The 13,081-nt window shown below is 38.5% G+C and overlaps 1 protein-coding gene across 3 annotated transcripts in view; it reads right to left on the bottom strand.

Moving 5' to 3' along the window:
• PARP14 (poly(ADP-ribose) polymerase family member 14) overlaps positions 1-13,081 on the bottom strand; it is a 50,959-nt gene that overhangs the window by 14,651 nt on the left and 23,227 nt on the right. For all 3 annotated transcript variants that reach the window (XR_010155316.1, XM_516695.8, XM_016941754.4), the window contains 6 exons: positions 12,568-12,804; positions 11,798-12,019; positions 8,276-8,354; positions 3,010-3,159; positions 2,649-2,711; positions 2,157-2,324 (listed from right to left, as the gene is read on the bottom strand). Coding sequence is in view for 2 of the 3 variants with exons in the window: in XM_516695.8 (XP_516695.4) it covers positions 2,157-2,324; positions 2,649-2,711; positions 3,010-3,159; positions 8,276-8,354; positions 11,798-12,019; positions 12,568-12,804 (919 nt within the window). In the remaining variant the exon portion in view is untranslated. The remainder of the gene's footprint in view (positions 1-2,156; positions 2,325-2,648; positions 2,712-3,009; positions 3,160-8,275; positions 8,355-11,797; positions 12,020-12,567; positions 12,805-13,081) is intronic.

Below are 13,081 nucleotides of genomic sequence, written 5' to 3'. Positions count from 1 at the left end.
TTTGGGGAGATGACAAGGAATGAGAGTTTGGAGTCTGCATTGAGCTTGAGGTGATCACAGGTATTGCTGACCACCTAATCTCTCCTCTTATGCAGGTGTCTTTAAGGAACAGAGAGGAGGCTCCTTTAACTGCCAGAGGCTGTCTTGATCACAGTCTTAATTCAACTCATATACACCACTAAAAGAGAAAGCTTCTACATCTATCAGTCTCAGAACCAGCTCAGGTGGTGATAAAGATAGGTAAAGAGGACATGCAAGGATAACCCACTAACCCTGATTTATTTGTGCTGACCAGCAATGCAACCAGGTCAGTGGAAGAAACAACAGGATTTGTTGTTGAGCCCAGAATTGAGTCCAGAAATGCTCAAATGTGTACATATTTATACAAAACGAAACCTACCTTCTTTCTTTGTTTCTTCTTTCGACTCTACCAGGGACTCCTCTGGGAAGGTCTGTGGCACCCCTAAGCTGCCTGCTTTCTTGGCCCAAATCAACTGAAGGTGGAAACCCAAGACTAGAGCTCAGAGAAAAAAACAGATGGAGGCCGGGCGCGGTGGCTCACGCCTGTAATCCCAGCACTTTGGGAGGCCGAGGCGGGCGGATCACGAGGTCAGGAGATCGAGACCATCCTGGCTAACACGGTGAAACCCCGTCTCTACTAAAAATACAAAAAATTAGCCGGGCGTGGTAGCGGGCGCCTGTAGTCCCAGCTACTCTGGAGGCTGAGGCAGGAGAATGGCGTGAACCCGGGAGGCGGAGCTTGCAGTGAGCCGAGATCGCGCCACTGCACTCCAGCCTGGGCGACAGAGCGAGACTCCGTCTCAAAAAAAAAAAAAAAAAAAAAAAAACAGATGGAGACAGAGACTGAGGAGTCATTGGTGGGTGTCCATAAAAGATAAGTAAGTAGAGAGATGATAGAGATAGATGGATGGATGGATAGATAGATAGATAGATAGATAGATAGATAGATAGATAGATGATAGACAGATGACTGATAGAGAGAGGAGAAATGTTGGCTAATCTGCTAGGAATAGATGATACTCTAAGGGGAATGAAAACAAAGGGATCAAAAATTATACCTTTAGAAATAGAAAAGCTGTAAAATAGATATAGAATTCCATCTCAGAACATTATAAGAAATGGTACAGAATTACAGATATGGGTCAGAGGGTTAGAAGAAGGCCCAGAAATTGACAAGGATGGTTAAGTTTATTGAGGATAACCTTTTGGAAAGCCTAGAATGCCAGCATAAGAGATTCAAACTTAGATTCCCGAGCAACAGAATGACAGATCCGATGCTGACTATTCTCGTACTGGAACAAGGCAGCTCCGTTGACTTCAAGCCTAAGAATGCATGCCTCCCCTGACCAGCTCTCTGAAGGAGACCAAGCAGGGATTCCTAAAGAGCTCAAAGAACACCTGTGCAACAAAACTGCACATTCTGCCCGTGTACCCCAGAACTTAAATTGAAAAAAAAAAACACCACCTAACTAATGATAAATCCAGAGCGCCATCCTTATATATGAAAAATCACGCTATCATTACCTAGTTTTAGGAAAAGAAGAAAATCAAAGAAGCAAGTAGGCCGAAAAGAGGAAAGTGGAGAGTTGAGTTTCTGACCCACTAGGTTCTGGTGCCTGAGAAGCTTCTACACAGAAATGCCCTGAGGCCAAGTGACACAGCTGACTGTTGAGCTGAAGCCTGGTAATATTCCTCTGGGAATCAGCTAGAGTGAGGTGGCAGTTGTTGTACTAATATTCTCCATGGAGAGGGGAAAGAGGAGGAAGCTAAGGACTGCATAATGGAGAATATGTAGGGAATGGAAAAAGGGAAAGTAACTGAGGAAAGAGAATGAGGGATGGCCTTTCCATTCTCTCCCTTCTCTTCTCCTCCTTATTTTCCCTTCCCTTCTTTCTGCCTCTCTAACATTCTAACACTCTCTTCAGTCTCCTGCATTTTGTCCCTCTTTTACTCAAACAATCCACAGGCTTTGTCATTCCCTTGGGAGTTGCCTTATGGGGAGGAAGCTGTCCACTCCTAGCTTAATGGTTGCTGCCCTGGGTCAGACTCAGCACTGACCGCATTCACACTCAGCTCCAAATGAAAGGGAAAGTAGATGGCTTGGGATTTAGCCTTGACAGCCAGAGGCTACGAACCTGTCCCAATGGCTGGGAGGCAAATGGATGAGTAATTTTTTTTTTCACACTCCTGCAAAACAGAGGAAACTGAACTCTTGACATCATTTCCACCAATTACATGAATGATATTCTTGCACCTCAAAAATCCACCTCCGGTGATTATATAATCATTTTTGCGCTGCTGAGCTGGGAAACACAGACAAAAAGATGCAAAATTAGTAGATGTTGAACCCGTCATTTGTTTAGAAAGCAAAATGTATAACTTGGCAAGTAAGCATTTTGTGAATAAAAAACTCCTGAAATACTATCTTTGATGGAATGCTATGACTTAACTTTACTTTTAACTGTGAGATTACTTTTCACTTCTAAGTGTCTGTGATTGGAATTCTTTAGTAAAATGTATCATTTTAAAATTAGAGTGTTGTCTCCCCAACCCTAAGACTTTTCTCAGCCTCTCCACAGCCTCCCATACAATTACAACTTAGGACCAAAAAATAGAATATGCCTTACCTTGCTGAGAACATTCCATTTCTACATTTTGTCCAGCACATTCTAAAATTGCTTTGGAGACCCCTACATGAGAAAATCAAGATGATAACAAACATGAGTAAAAAACCACTATGGTATATTTGGATCAGAAGGATTATCTGAATGCATTCTCCATCATCTGAGGAATCCTCTAATTGGGTATTGCTGATGACAAAGAAGAAAACTTCATAAAATAAACATTATTAATTATGGAAAACCCTGTCAACATAATTTAAAAGTTATTAATTAACAAGCCAAAGTTATAAAAACCAGTTTGGCTATGGAAACCCTCCTTCATAGCATCTACCATTAACTATTGCACTCATCAAAATTGTACAAGTACCTGCTTTGAGATTAAATGAGTTTGATGTTGAATTTACAATCACATCTGCCTCTTCTTTCGTGATATCTCCCGAAGCCACCTGGAAGATGATGGAGCCAATCTTCATTTCATACACACCTGAATCAGGGCTAGAAACAGTCCCATAAAAACCTGAAAAGAAAAGAAGTAAAGTCAATAACCGAGTCAGCCACAGCAAGAATGACTTGGGTATCCTGCTCACATGGGACCCTCTTGGATGTCTTCCCTCTCTCTCTCTTTCTGTGACCTCTGGTCTTTAACCTGGCCCTGCTCCTCAGCCTCAGTGATGATCTGTTTAAGAAAAAAGAACTAGAAAATAGAATCCATATCAAACATGAACTCTGGTGCTGACCAAGGTGAAGTTAGCATACTATAGCCTATCTCTCCCATTGATTACAACTAAAAACAGAACAAATACAAAAAGCCACCACCCAAGAGCTCTGAAAAGTTACAATAACAGCAGACAGATTGAAGAAAGGTGCCAAAACTTGCAGAAGCAATCTGCTAAGTGGGGCGGTTTTCCATTTTGTTCTGTTTTAAAATTTTTCCTCTTTTCTCTCCCAGCTTTGACCCAAGGGTGGCCCTAGTCTCACAACATAATATTTAAAATGTCCAGTCTATATTCCAAAATTGCTTGTTATATAAAGAACCAGGAAAATTTGATCAACCCTTAAGGATAAAGAAAATCAATAGCTGTCAATCCAGCCAGACACGATGGCTCATGTCTGCAATCCCAGCACTTTGGGAGGCCGAGGTGGGTGGATCACTTGAGTCCAGGAGTTCGAGATCAGCCTGAACAACATGGTGAAACCCCATCTCTACAAATAATACAAATATTAGCTGGGATGGTGGTGCCCAACTGTAGTCCCAGCTACTTGGGAGGCTGAGGTAGGAGGATCACCTGAGCCCCCAGAGGTTGAGGCTGCAGTGAGTTGAGATTGTGCCACTGCATTCCAGCCTGAGTGACAGAGTGAGACTCTGTCTCAAAAAAAAAAAGATGTCAATCCCAGCCAGGCATGGTGGCTCATGCCTGTAATTCCAGCACTTTGGGAGGCCGAGGCAGGTGGATCACTTGAGGTCAGGAGTTCAAGACCAGCCTGGCCAACATGGTAAAACCTTGCCTCTGCTAAAAGAAAAATACAAAACTTAGCTGGGCGTGGTGGCACAGGCCTGTAATCCCAGCTATTTGGGAGGCTGAGGCAAGGAAATCACTTGAACCCGGGAGGCGGAGGTTGCAGTGAGCCAAGATTGCACCACTGCACTCCAGACTGGGCAACAGAGCAAGACTCCATAAAAAAAAGAAAAAAAAAAGATGTGAATCCCAAAAAGATGTGAATTATAGAAGACTTTAAAGCATCTACTATAACTATGATCCATGAGGTCAAAGTAAACACATTTGAATGGATGGAAATGATGTGGAATGAATGGAAAAATAGGATGTCTCTGCAGAGAAATAGAAACTATTTTAAAAAGACCTCAAACAAACAAACAAAAAAAGATAAAAATGAAACAAAAAGCTGGTTCTTTGAAAAGATAAAGAAAATTCATAGACCATTAGCGAGATTAACCAAGAAAAGAAGAGAGAAGATCCAAATAAGCTCAATTAGAAATGAAACTGGAGACATTACAATCAATGCCTCAGAAATACAAAAGATCATTCAAGGCTGCTATGAACACCTTTACGTGCACAAACTAGAAACTCTAGAGGAAATGGATAAATTCCTGGAAACATACAACCCTCCTAGGTTAAATCAGAAAGAAACAGAAACCTTGAACAGACCAATAACAGGCAGCAAGACTGAACTAGTACTTAAAAAAAATTGCCGACAACAAAAAAGTCCCAGACCAGGTGGATTCACAGCTGAATTCTACCAGACATTCAAAGAATTGGTACCAATCCTACTGAAACTATTCCAAAAGATAGAGAAAGAAGAAATCCTCCCTAAATCAGTCTAAAAGCTAGTATTAAACTAATAATAAATCCAAGAAAGGATACAACAAAAAAAAACTACAGACCAATATCCCTGATGAACACAGATGCAAAAATCTTTGACAAAATATGAGCTAACGATATCCAACAGCACTTCAAAAAGATAATACCTTATGAACAAGCGTACTTCATCTCAGGGATGCAGGGATGGTTTAACATATAAAAGTCAATAAATATGATACATCACATAAACTGAATTAAAAACAAAAATCATATAATCATCTCAATAGATGCAGAAAAAGCATCTGATAAAATCCAGCACCACTTTATTATAAAAACCCTCAACAAAATAGGCATAGAGGGGACATTATCTTGAAGTAGTAAAAGCCATATGTGACAAATCCACAGCCAACATCATATTGAATGGGGGAAAGTTGACAGCATACCCCTGGGAACTGGAACAAGACAAGGATGCCCACTTTTACCACTTCTATTCAACATAGTACTGGAAGTCCTTGCCAGAGCAATCAGACAAGACAAAGAAATAAAGGCCATCCAAACTGGAAAAGAGGAAGTCAAACTGTTGCTGTTTGCAGATAATGCGACTGTATACTAGAAAATCCTAACGACTCATCCAAAAAGCTCCTAGATCTGATAAACAATTTCAGTAAAGTCTCAGGTTAAAAAATCAATGTACACAAATTAGTAGCCCTGCTATACACCAACAACCACCAAGCTGAGAATCAAATCAAAGCTCAATCCCTTATACAACAGCTGCAAAAATAAATAAATAAATAAATAAAATACCTAGGAATATACTTAACCAAGGAGGTGAAAGTTCTCTACAAGGAAAACTACAAAACACTGGTCAAAGAAATGACACAAACAAATGGAAACACATTCCATGCTCATGGATGGGAATTATCAATATTGTGAAAATGACCATTCTGCCCAAAGCAATCTACAGATTCAATGCAATTCTCATCCAAATACCAGCATCATTCTTCACAGAACTAGAAAAAAAATCCTAAAATTCATATGGAACCAAAAAAGAGCCCATATAGCCAAGCAAGACTAAGCAAAAAGAACAAATCTGGAGGCATCACATTACCCAACTTCAAATTATACTACAAGGCTATAGTTACCAAAACAGCAAGGTACTGGTATAAAAATAGGCACATAGACCAATGAAACAGAATAGAGGGTCAAGAAATAAAGTCAAATACTTAAAACCAATTGATCTTCAGCAAAGCATACAAAAACATAAATTGGGGAAAGGATACCTATTCAATAAACGGTGCTGGGAAAACTGGCAAGCCACATGTAGAAGATTAAACTGGATCCCCATCTCTCACCTCATATAAAAATCAACTCAAAATGGAGCAAAGACTTACATTTAAGACCTGAAACCATAAAAATTCTAAAAGATAACATTGGAAAAACTCTTCTGGACATTGACTTAGGCAAAGAATTCATGACTAAGACCCCAAAAGCAAATGCAACAAAAACAAAAATTGAAAATGGGACCTAATTAAACTAAAAAGCTTCTGCACAGCAAAGTAATCAGGAGAGTAAGCAGACAATCCACAGAATGGGAGAAAATATTCGAAGACTATGCATCCGACAAAGGACCAGTATCCAGAATCTACAAGGAACTCAAGCAAATCGCAAGAAAAAACAAACAAACAAACAAACAAACAAAACAAATAATCCCATCAAAAAGTCAGCAAAGGATATGAGCAGACATTTCTCAAAAGAAAGTACACAAACAGCCAACAAACATAACAAAAAATGCTCAACATCATTAATCATCAGGAAAATTCAAATTAAAACCACAATGAGATGCCTCCTTACTCCTGCAAGAATGGCCATAAGTTAAGTCAAGAAACAATAGATGTTGGCATGGATGTGGTAAAAAGGGATCACTTTTACATTGCTAGTCGGAATGCAAATTATTACAACCACTACGGAAAACAGTGTGGAGATTCCTGAAAGAACTAAAAGTAAAACTACCATTCAATCCAGCAATCCCACTACTGGGTATCTACCCAAAGCAAAATAAGTCATTATATGAAAAAACATACACACACATGTTTATAGCAGCACAATTTAAGATATGGAACCAACCTAAGTGTCCATCAACCAACAAGTGGATAAAGAAAATGTGCTGTATATACACTATGGAATACTCTTCAGCCATAAAAAGGAATGAAATAATGTCTTTTGAAGCAACTTGGATGGAGCTGGAGGCTATTATTCTAAGTGAAGTAGCTTAGGAATGCAAAACCAAACATCCTATGTTCTCACTTATAAGTGAAAGCTAAGCTATGAGGATGCAAAATCATAAGAGTGATATAATGGAATTTGGGGACTCCAGGGGGAAGGTTGAGAGGGGGATGAGGGATAAAAGACTACATAACGGGTACAGTATATGCTGCTCAGGTGATGGATGCACTAAAATCTCAGAAATCACTACTAAAGAATTTATCCATGTAACCAAAAACCACCTGTACCCCCAAAACTATTGAAATAATCATAATAATAATATATTGCAAATGAAAATAAAGTTCAAACTTTAAAGAATTTAAAAATTTAAAAAAGAACCAAATAGACATTTTAGAACATACACATACATATCTAAAATAAAACATTCACTGGATGGGCTCAATAGCATAGAGGACAGAGAAAAGACTCAGTGAACTTGAAGGCAGGTCAAGATAAATTATCCAATCTGAAGAACAAGAGAGAAAAAAGATGGGTGGGATTGAGGGGGGTAGGCATGGGGAGAACAGCTCTGCAGAGACCTTGGAACACTGTCAAAAGGCTCAGCACCACAGTATTGGAAAACAGAAGGAGATATGAAATAGATCAGTGCACAAAAAAGCATTTAAAGAGATAACTTAAAATTTTCCAAATTTGGTGAAATTTTTATAATCAAGAAGCCTCGGTGAAACTCAAACAGGATAAACTCAAATATGGCATCAACAAATTTGACAAAGGTGAAAGATTTGGTGAGTATTGTCTCTCAAATTTGTCTATTTTGGAAAACACATGTCACATTCTCCTCAGGAAATGGTAGTCTTGTCATTACTTAAAACCCATTATACAGATTACATAACTTGGCCTGCCTTCCCTTTTGCTTCAGATTATATAAACATGACCAGTGTCTTACATGCTCAGGTATATGAAACATAACTTAGTATCATTTGTCACTCATTGATTTTTTTTCATAAAAATTATCACTACTGTCTTTTACCTGTCAATGAACAGTTACTTAGCAACTAGAAATCACTTCTCAATTTAGAAGCTTTACTGAACCTTGTGTATCTTTAGCCTTCGGAATTTTGTCACTGACGAGATTTCCATTAGCCCTTCTGGCAAATTCATCTGAAAATGCCTGAAATATAAACATAGCGTTGATCATTACACTCCTCAGTAGATGAATAAATTGGAATCATCAGGGTGTTTTGTCCTGCATGCACACATACATATTTGGGAGATAACCATTCTCAAACAGTATTATTTAATTTCATTGCAGATCTTGAAAGTTATAAAAACAACACATGATTCTGTTTCTATAAATGTGTCTAATGAAAATATCAACGATGTGGACAATGATGTGGATAAATACAAGGATATTCACTACAGTGCTATTCATAACAGAGAAAAAACAGTTAAAAATTCAACAGGGAAAAAGTTAAATAAATGTTGCTGTATCCATGTGTTGGAGTATTTATTAGCCATTAAAAATCGTATTTTCAAAGAATTTTTTAAATGAGGTCTTGCTGTGTTGCCCAGGCTGGAGTGTTGCCCAGGCTGGAATGCTAGAGGCGTGATCACAGTTCACTGCAGCCTCGACCTCCTGGGCTTAAGCAATTCTCCCACCTCAGCCTCCCAAGTAGCTGGGACTATAAGTATATGGCACCACACCCAGCTACGTTTTTTGTTTTTTGTTTTTTTTGTTTGTTTGTTTTTTGTAGAAACAGGATCTCCCTGTGTTGCTCAAGCTGGTCTTGAACTTCTGGCCTCAAGTGATCCTCCTGCCTTGGCCTCCCAAAGTGCAAGGATTAAAGGTGTGAGCCACTGTGCCCAGCCTCAAAGAAGATTTAGTGAAATAGAAAATAAAAGCGAAGGATATTAAATAAAATAATTTATAATCACAATCCTTTATTTATTTATTTATTTATTTATTTATTTATTTATTTGAGAAGGAGTCTCATTCTGTCACCCAGGCTGGAGTGTAGTGGCACAATCTTGGTTCATTGCAAACTCCGCCTCCCAGGTTCAAGTGATTCTCCTGCTTCAGCCTACTTGGGAGGTAATTTTTGTATTTTTAGTAGAGACGGGGTTTCACCATGTTAGCCAGGCTGTTCTCCTGACCTCAGGTGATCTGCCTGCCTTGGCTGCCCAAGGTGCTGGGATTACAGGCATGAGCCACCGCTCCGAGCCAATCCCACTTTTAAAAGTACATATGTAAAAAAAAGCAGGCTGGAATAAAATCCAACTAAAGAATTTATGCATTTTGCATTGTTCAAAGTTTCTACAATGAACATGAATTACCATAATAGTCAGTCAAAGCAAATAACTTGCCAATTGTAAAAACTACAATGTTAAGAGAATGACCATCACAAGGTCCCAAACACTTCCGTTTTTAATTTCCTATTTGTACCAAAAGAGGAGGGGCTGAGGAGTCATGATTTTTGGAGCAAGTAGCTGGTGTACGTATTCTAGTGTTAATAAACCTGTGAATTTCATTTTTTTTTTTTTTTGCCTGTTGGTGACCCTCCATAATCATCATTTTCTTCCTCCTTGTAAACAAGCAACAGATAATTTTGTTGGAAAAAAAAACAAGTAACATCTTGGCTAAAGATAGATGCAATAATGGGAGAAGGACCCAGAGAGAGGGTAGAGCAAAGATCTCAGACTCACAGGCTTCCAGGAGCCAGGTAGGTAAGGCACAAGTGTAAAGGTGGTCTGATTTGACTATGGAGAACTAGAGAACACCTGCCACTCAGCCATGGAAAACTTCCTGTCCCAAGCAGGAAGCCATGTTTAATGTGCCAGAAGTTTTGAAGTTTTAGGTTGTAGTGAATATCTAGAGTTTTATGTAAAAATTTTGATTTTTAAATGTTAGCAACTGATTGAAATTTTTTTTTAATAATCTAAATAAAGCACATCTAGAGGCCATGTTCAAATCACAGGACTGCTCTTTTGCAACCTCTGTGACAGTCTCCATCTATAAACATCTCGATAAGCTTTGCTGATTTTTTTGTGCAAATGTAACCAAAGTTTAGCTGTCTTTAAAAGTCTAAAGAGAAAAAGTGTAACAGACACATACAGAGAATTTCAAATGGTACTAAAGGCATCTGTATAGACTAATTCTTTTTACAGAGTATTTGAAAAATACTCAGTCTTCAGGAAAGAAAATGAATGCTGAGGTTGCACGAAAAAGAGTGATATTTGAAGGTTCAGGTCTGTGTCACAGGACTCATGCTGTAATTCAATCACCCATTCATTCAAAAACAGCACTTCATGCCTCTCATTTAGTTCATTTTGTGTATATAAATCTTAGCTCCAAAGTAATTGTGATTTATAGGAGGGAAAGTATGTGCTATTCCTATTCGTCCTGTTCCACGATCCACATCACCTTGCACAATGCAAGTCATAGGGAAATTATTTTAAAAGCTTCTGTTGCACAGAAGAGTAACTAATTATACGGGACAAGTAAATGGACCACATATTTTACTCAGGTGGTTTGGCTGCCTGATCAGAATTCAGGTCAGATTTACTTGCTTCCAAAGAACTTATAGGTAGTATCTAGTGTCACAGAAAAATGAAGCATTACCTAAAAATTCAGATGGTCCAATGATCCACAGGTATCTCTTGGGTTGCTGATCTTAATCTGTTTGATCAATTTTTGCAGTACCTTGGGAGCTTTTCAAACACTGAATGTCATCTACTTTATTTGATTAAGTAAAGACTCGGAGTGCAGGGATAATGGCTTAAAAGCCTGTTGTGCTGCCATAATGCTGAGTCCAGTGGCTCTCCCACAGCTGATGTGAGCTGAATCATGAACTCATGATTGATGATAGTTCTGGTGTTTCTGGTCCCAACTCTCCTATTTACATGGGAATGTGCTAATCCATTCTAACCACACCTTCTGACATCTTCCTATTGATAAGGCCAGACTGTGCTTTTATACTATGTATTAAAATTTCTATGTCCATATGGAGGGAAATCCTATAGTCAACTCCATTGCAATATGTGGGCCTTATTTGGATTCTGATTCAAACACAAAGCTGTAAAAACAAAACGTTTATGAGATAGTCAGAAATTTGAGAATTGATTTGATAATTGGTTAAAGGAATTATTGTCCATTTATTTTAGGTGTGATACAATATTGTGGTTATGTTACTTTTTAAAAAAGAATTGTTATTGTTTAAAATAAATGTTGAATTGTTTATGGATAAAATGATATGTCTGGGATTTGCTTCAAAATAATATAGAAGGAAGGGAAATAGATGAAGATAGAGATGAAACATATTGGCCATAGGTTGATAACTGTTGAAGTTCAGCGATAGGTACAAGGGACTGCATTATACTATTATGTCTACTTTTGGATATGTTCAAAATTTGCCTGAATATAAAGTTAAATTTTTTCTACATCTGTAACTTTTCTTAAAATTTGTCATGCTACAGCTACAACTACAAGTATAAACTACCTTCTTACTTTCCTGTATGGGGAAATGAATGAAAAAAGTATCCTGTTAGACCAAAAAGACATTTGAAAAAACACTAGGTCTCAGTTGCCAAAATAATCAGAAATTAGTGGCACTGTACCTGAATATTTTCATGATCACTCGGGTGCAGCAGAAAGTGAACCTCTTGTAAAGTTTTCAGCTGATTCTTGCTACTAAATTTGAACACCTCTGAAATGATTAATTCAGCGAATATGTTTTTAGGAAATCCCAAGTTTCCTGTTCCTATTGCTGGAAATGCAATTGATTTTAAGGACAAGCTCTCAGTGATCTCCATACATTCTCTGATTATGTCTTCCATTATCTGAAACGCACAAAGCACATCCTTATACATCTTGTCTAGAAATCGGAGTTAGAACAAAAAGGACAAGAATTTAGCAACTTTGTGAACTTGAATACTCCTTTTTGCTGTCAACACTGATTAAGGGCAATCAGAAGAGGAAAGAAAAATACAGGAGAAGGCAAGGAAAAGGAAAAGAGAATGCGAGAGACTTAAACACATTCACAATGAAGGAAAGAAGCAAAGCAACTACTGTTCTTTTCCTTCATTCTCTTCCATTCTTCACACCCTCCTCTGGCTTTCTTCACTAAGCAAGCAATAATATTATCTTCAGTAACCCTTCCCTGAGCTCCAATAATTATTGAGCACAATAATCCATTTATAGTATTAACTAGTCCTCAGGAGAAGTCAGCTACAGCTGAAAGAAATGGCCACATGATGGAATCTGCCAAAAGAGTGATTATTATGGAAGAGAAACAGACAAGGCCCAATCTATGTCCAATCAATATGCTACTAAAAGGAGAACCCAAAGGGCTACCCGACTTCATGGAGAATTCAAAACCAGGCCCAACCTTGAGTGAAGATGTGCTACCATTTCTCCACTCCGGAGCTACCACGTGAAGCACATAGCGACAGTCCAGATTCCAGCTGCTGGTTTTGAGCACTGTGCCCATGCTGACAGCCACCCCTTGTCCAACTGTGTCCAATTCCTCCTGGAGCTCTGGTCCAGCTTTTTCCAAGAGGGACTTAGAAAGAGGCCCTCTACTAAGCACGAGATCCAAGGGAACGGAGTTGACAACAACATCGGTCTTAAAGACAAAACCAAAAATTTGTTTCAAATTTTAACAAAAAGCATTCATCAATGATTACTATATTTGAGGCACTGGGCTTGGCACAATGGGAGACAATTAAGATGACTACGGTTTCAGTGATTGAAATATCAACATAAGACAAAGTGTGACTAAATACTTATTGAAGTGACACTTAGGAAAAAAAGAGAGCAGTCAAAAAGTAATCTATGAATGGTATGGCATCACTGAAGGAGTCCAGAGAAAGCTGTTTCAGTAACTAGTGAAGATACCATGG

Source organism: Pan troglodytes, chromosome 2, assembly GCF_028858775.2.
Source record: "Pan troglodytes isolate AG18354 chromosome 2, NHGRI_mPanTro3-v2.0_pri, whole genome shotgun sequence".
NCBI lineage: Eukaryota > Metazoa > Chordata > Mammalia > Primates > Hominidae > Pan > Pan troglodytes.
Note: the sequence above shows the minus strand (reverse complement) of the source record. Positions and strands in the feature narration are given on the sequence as shown.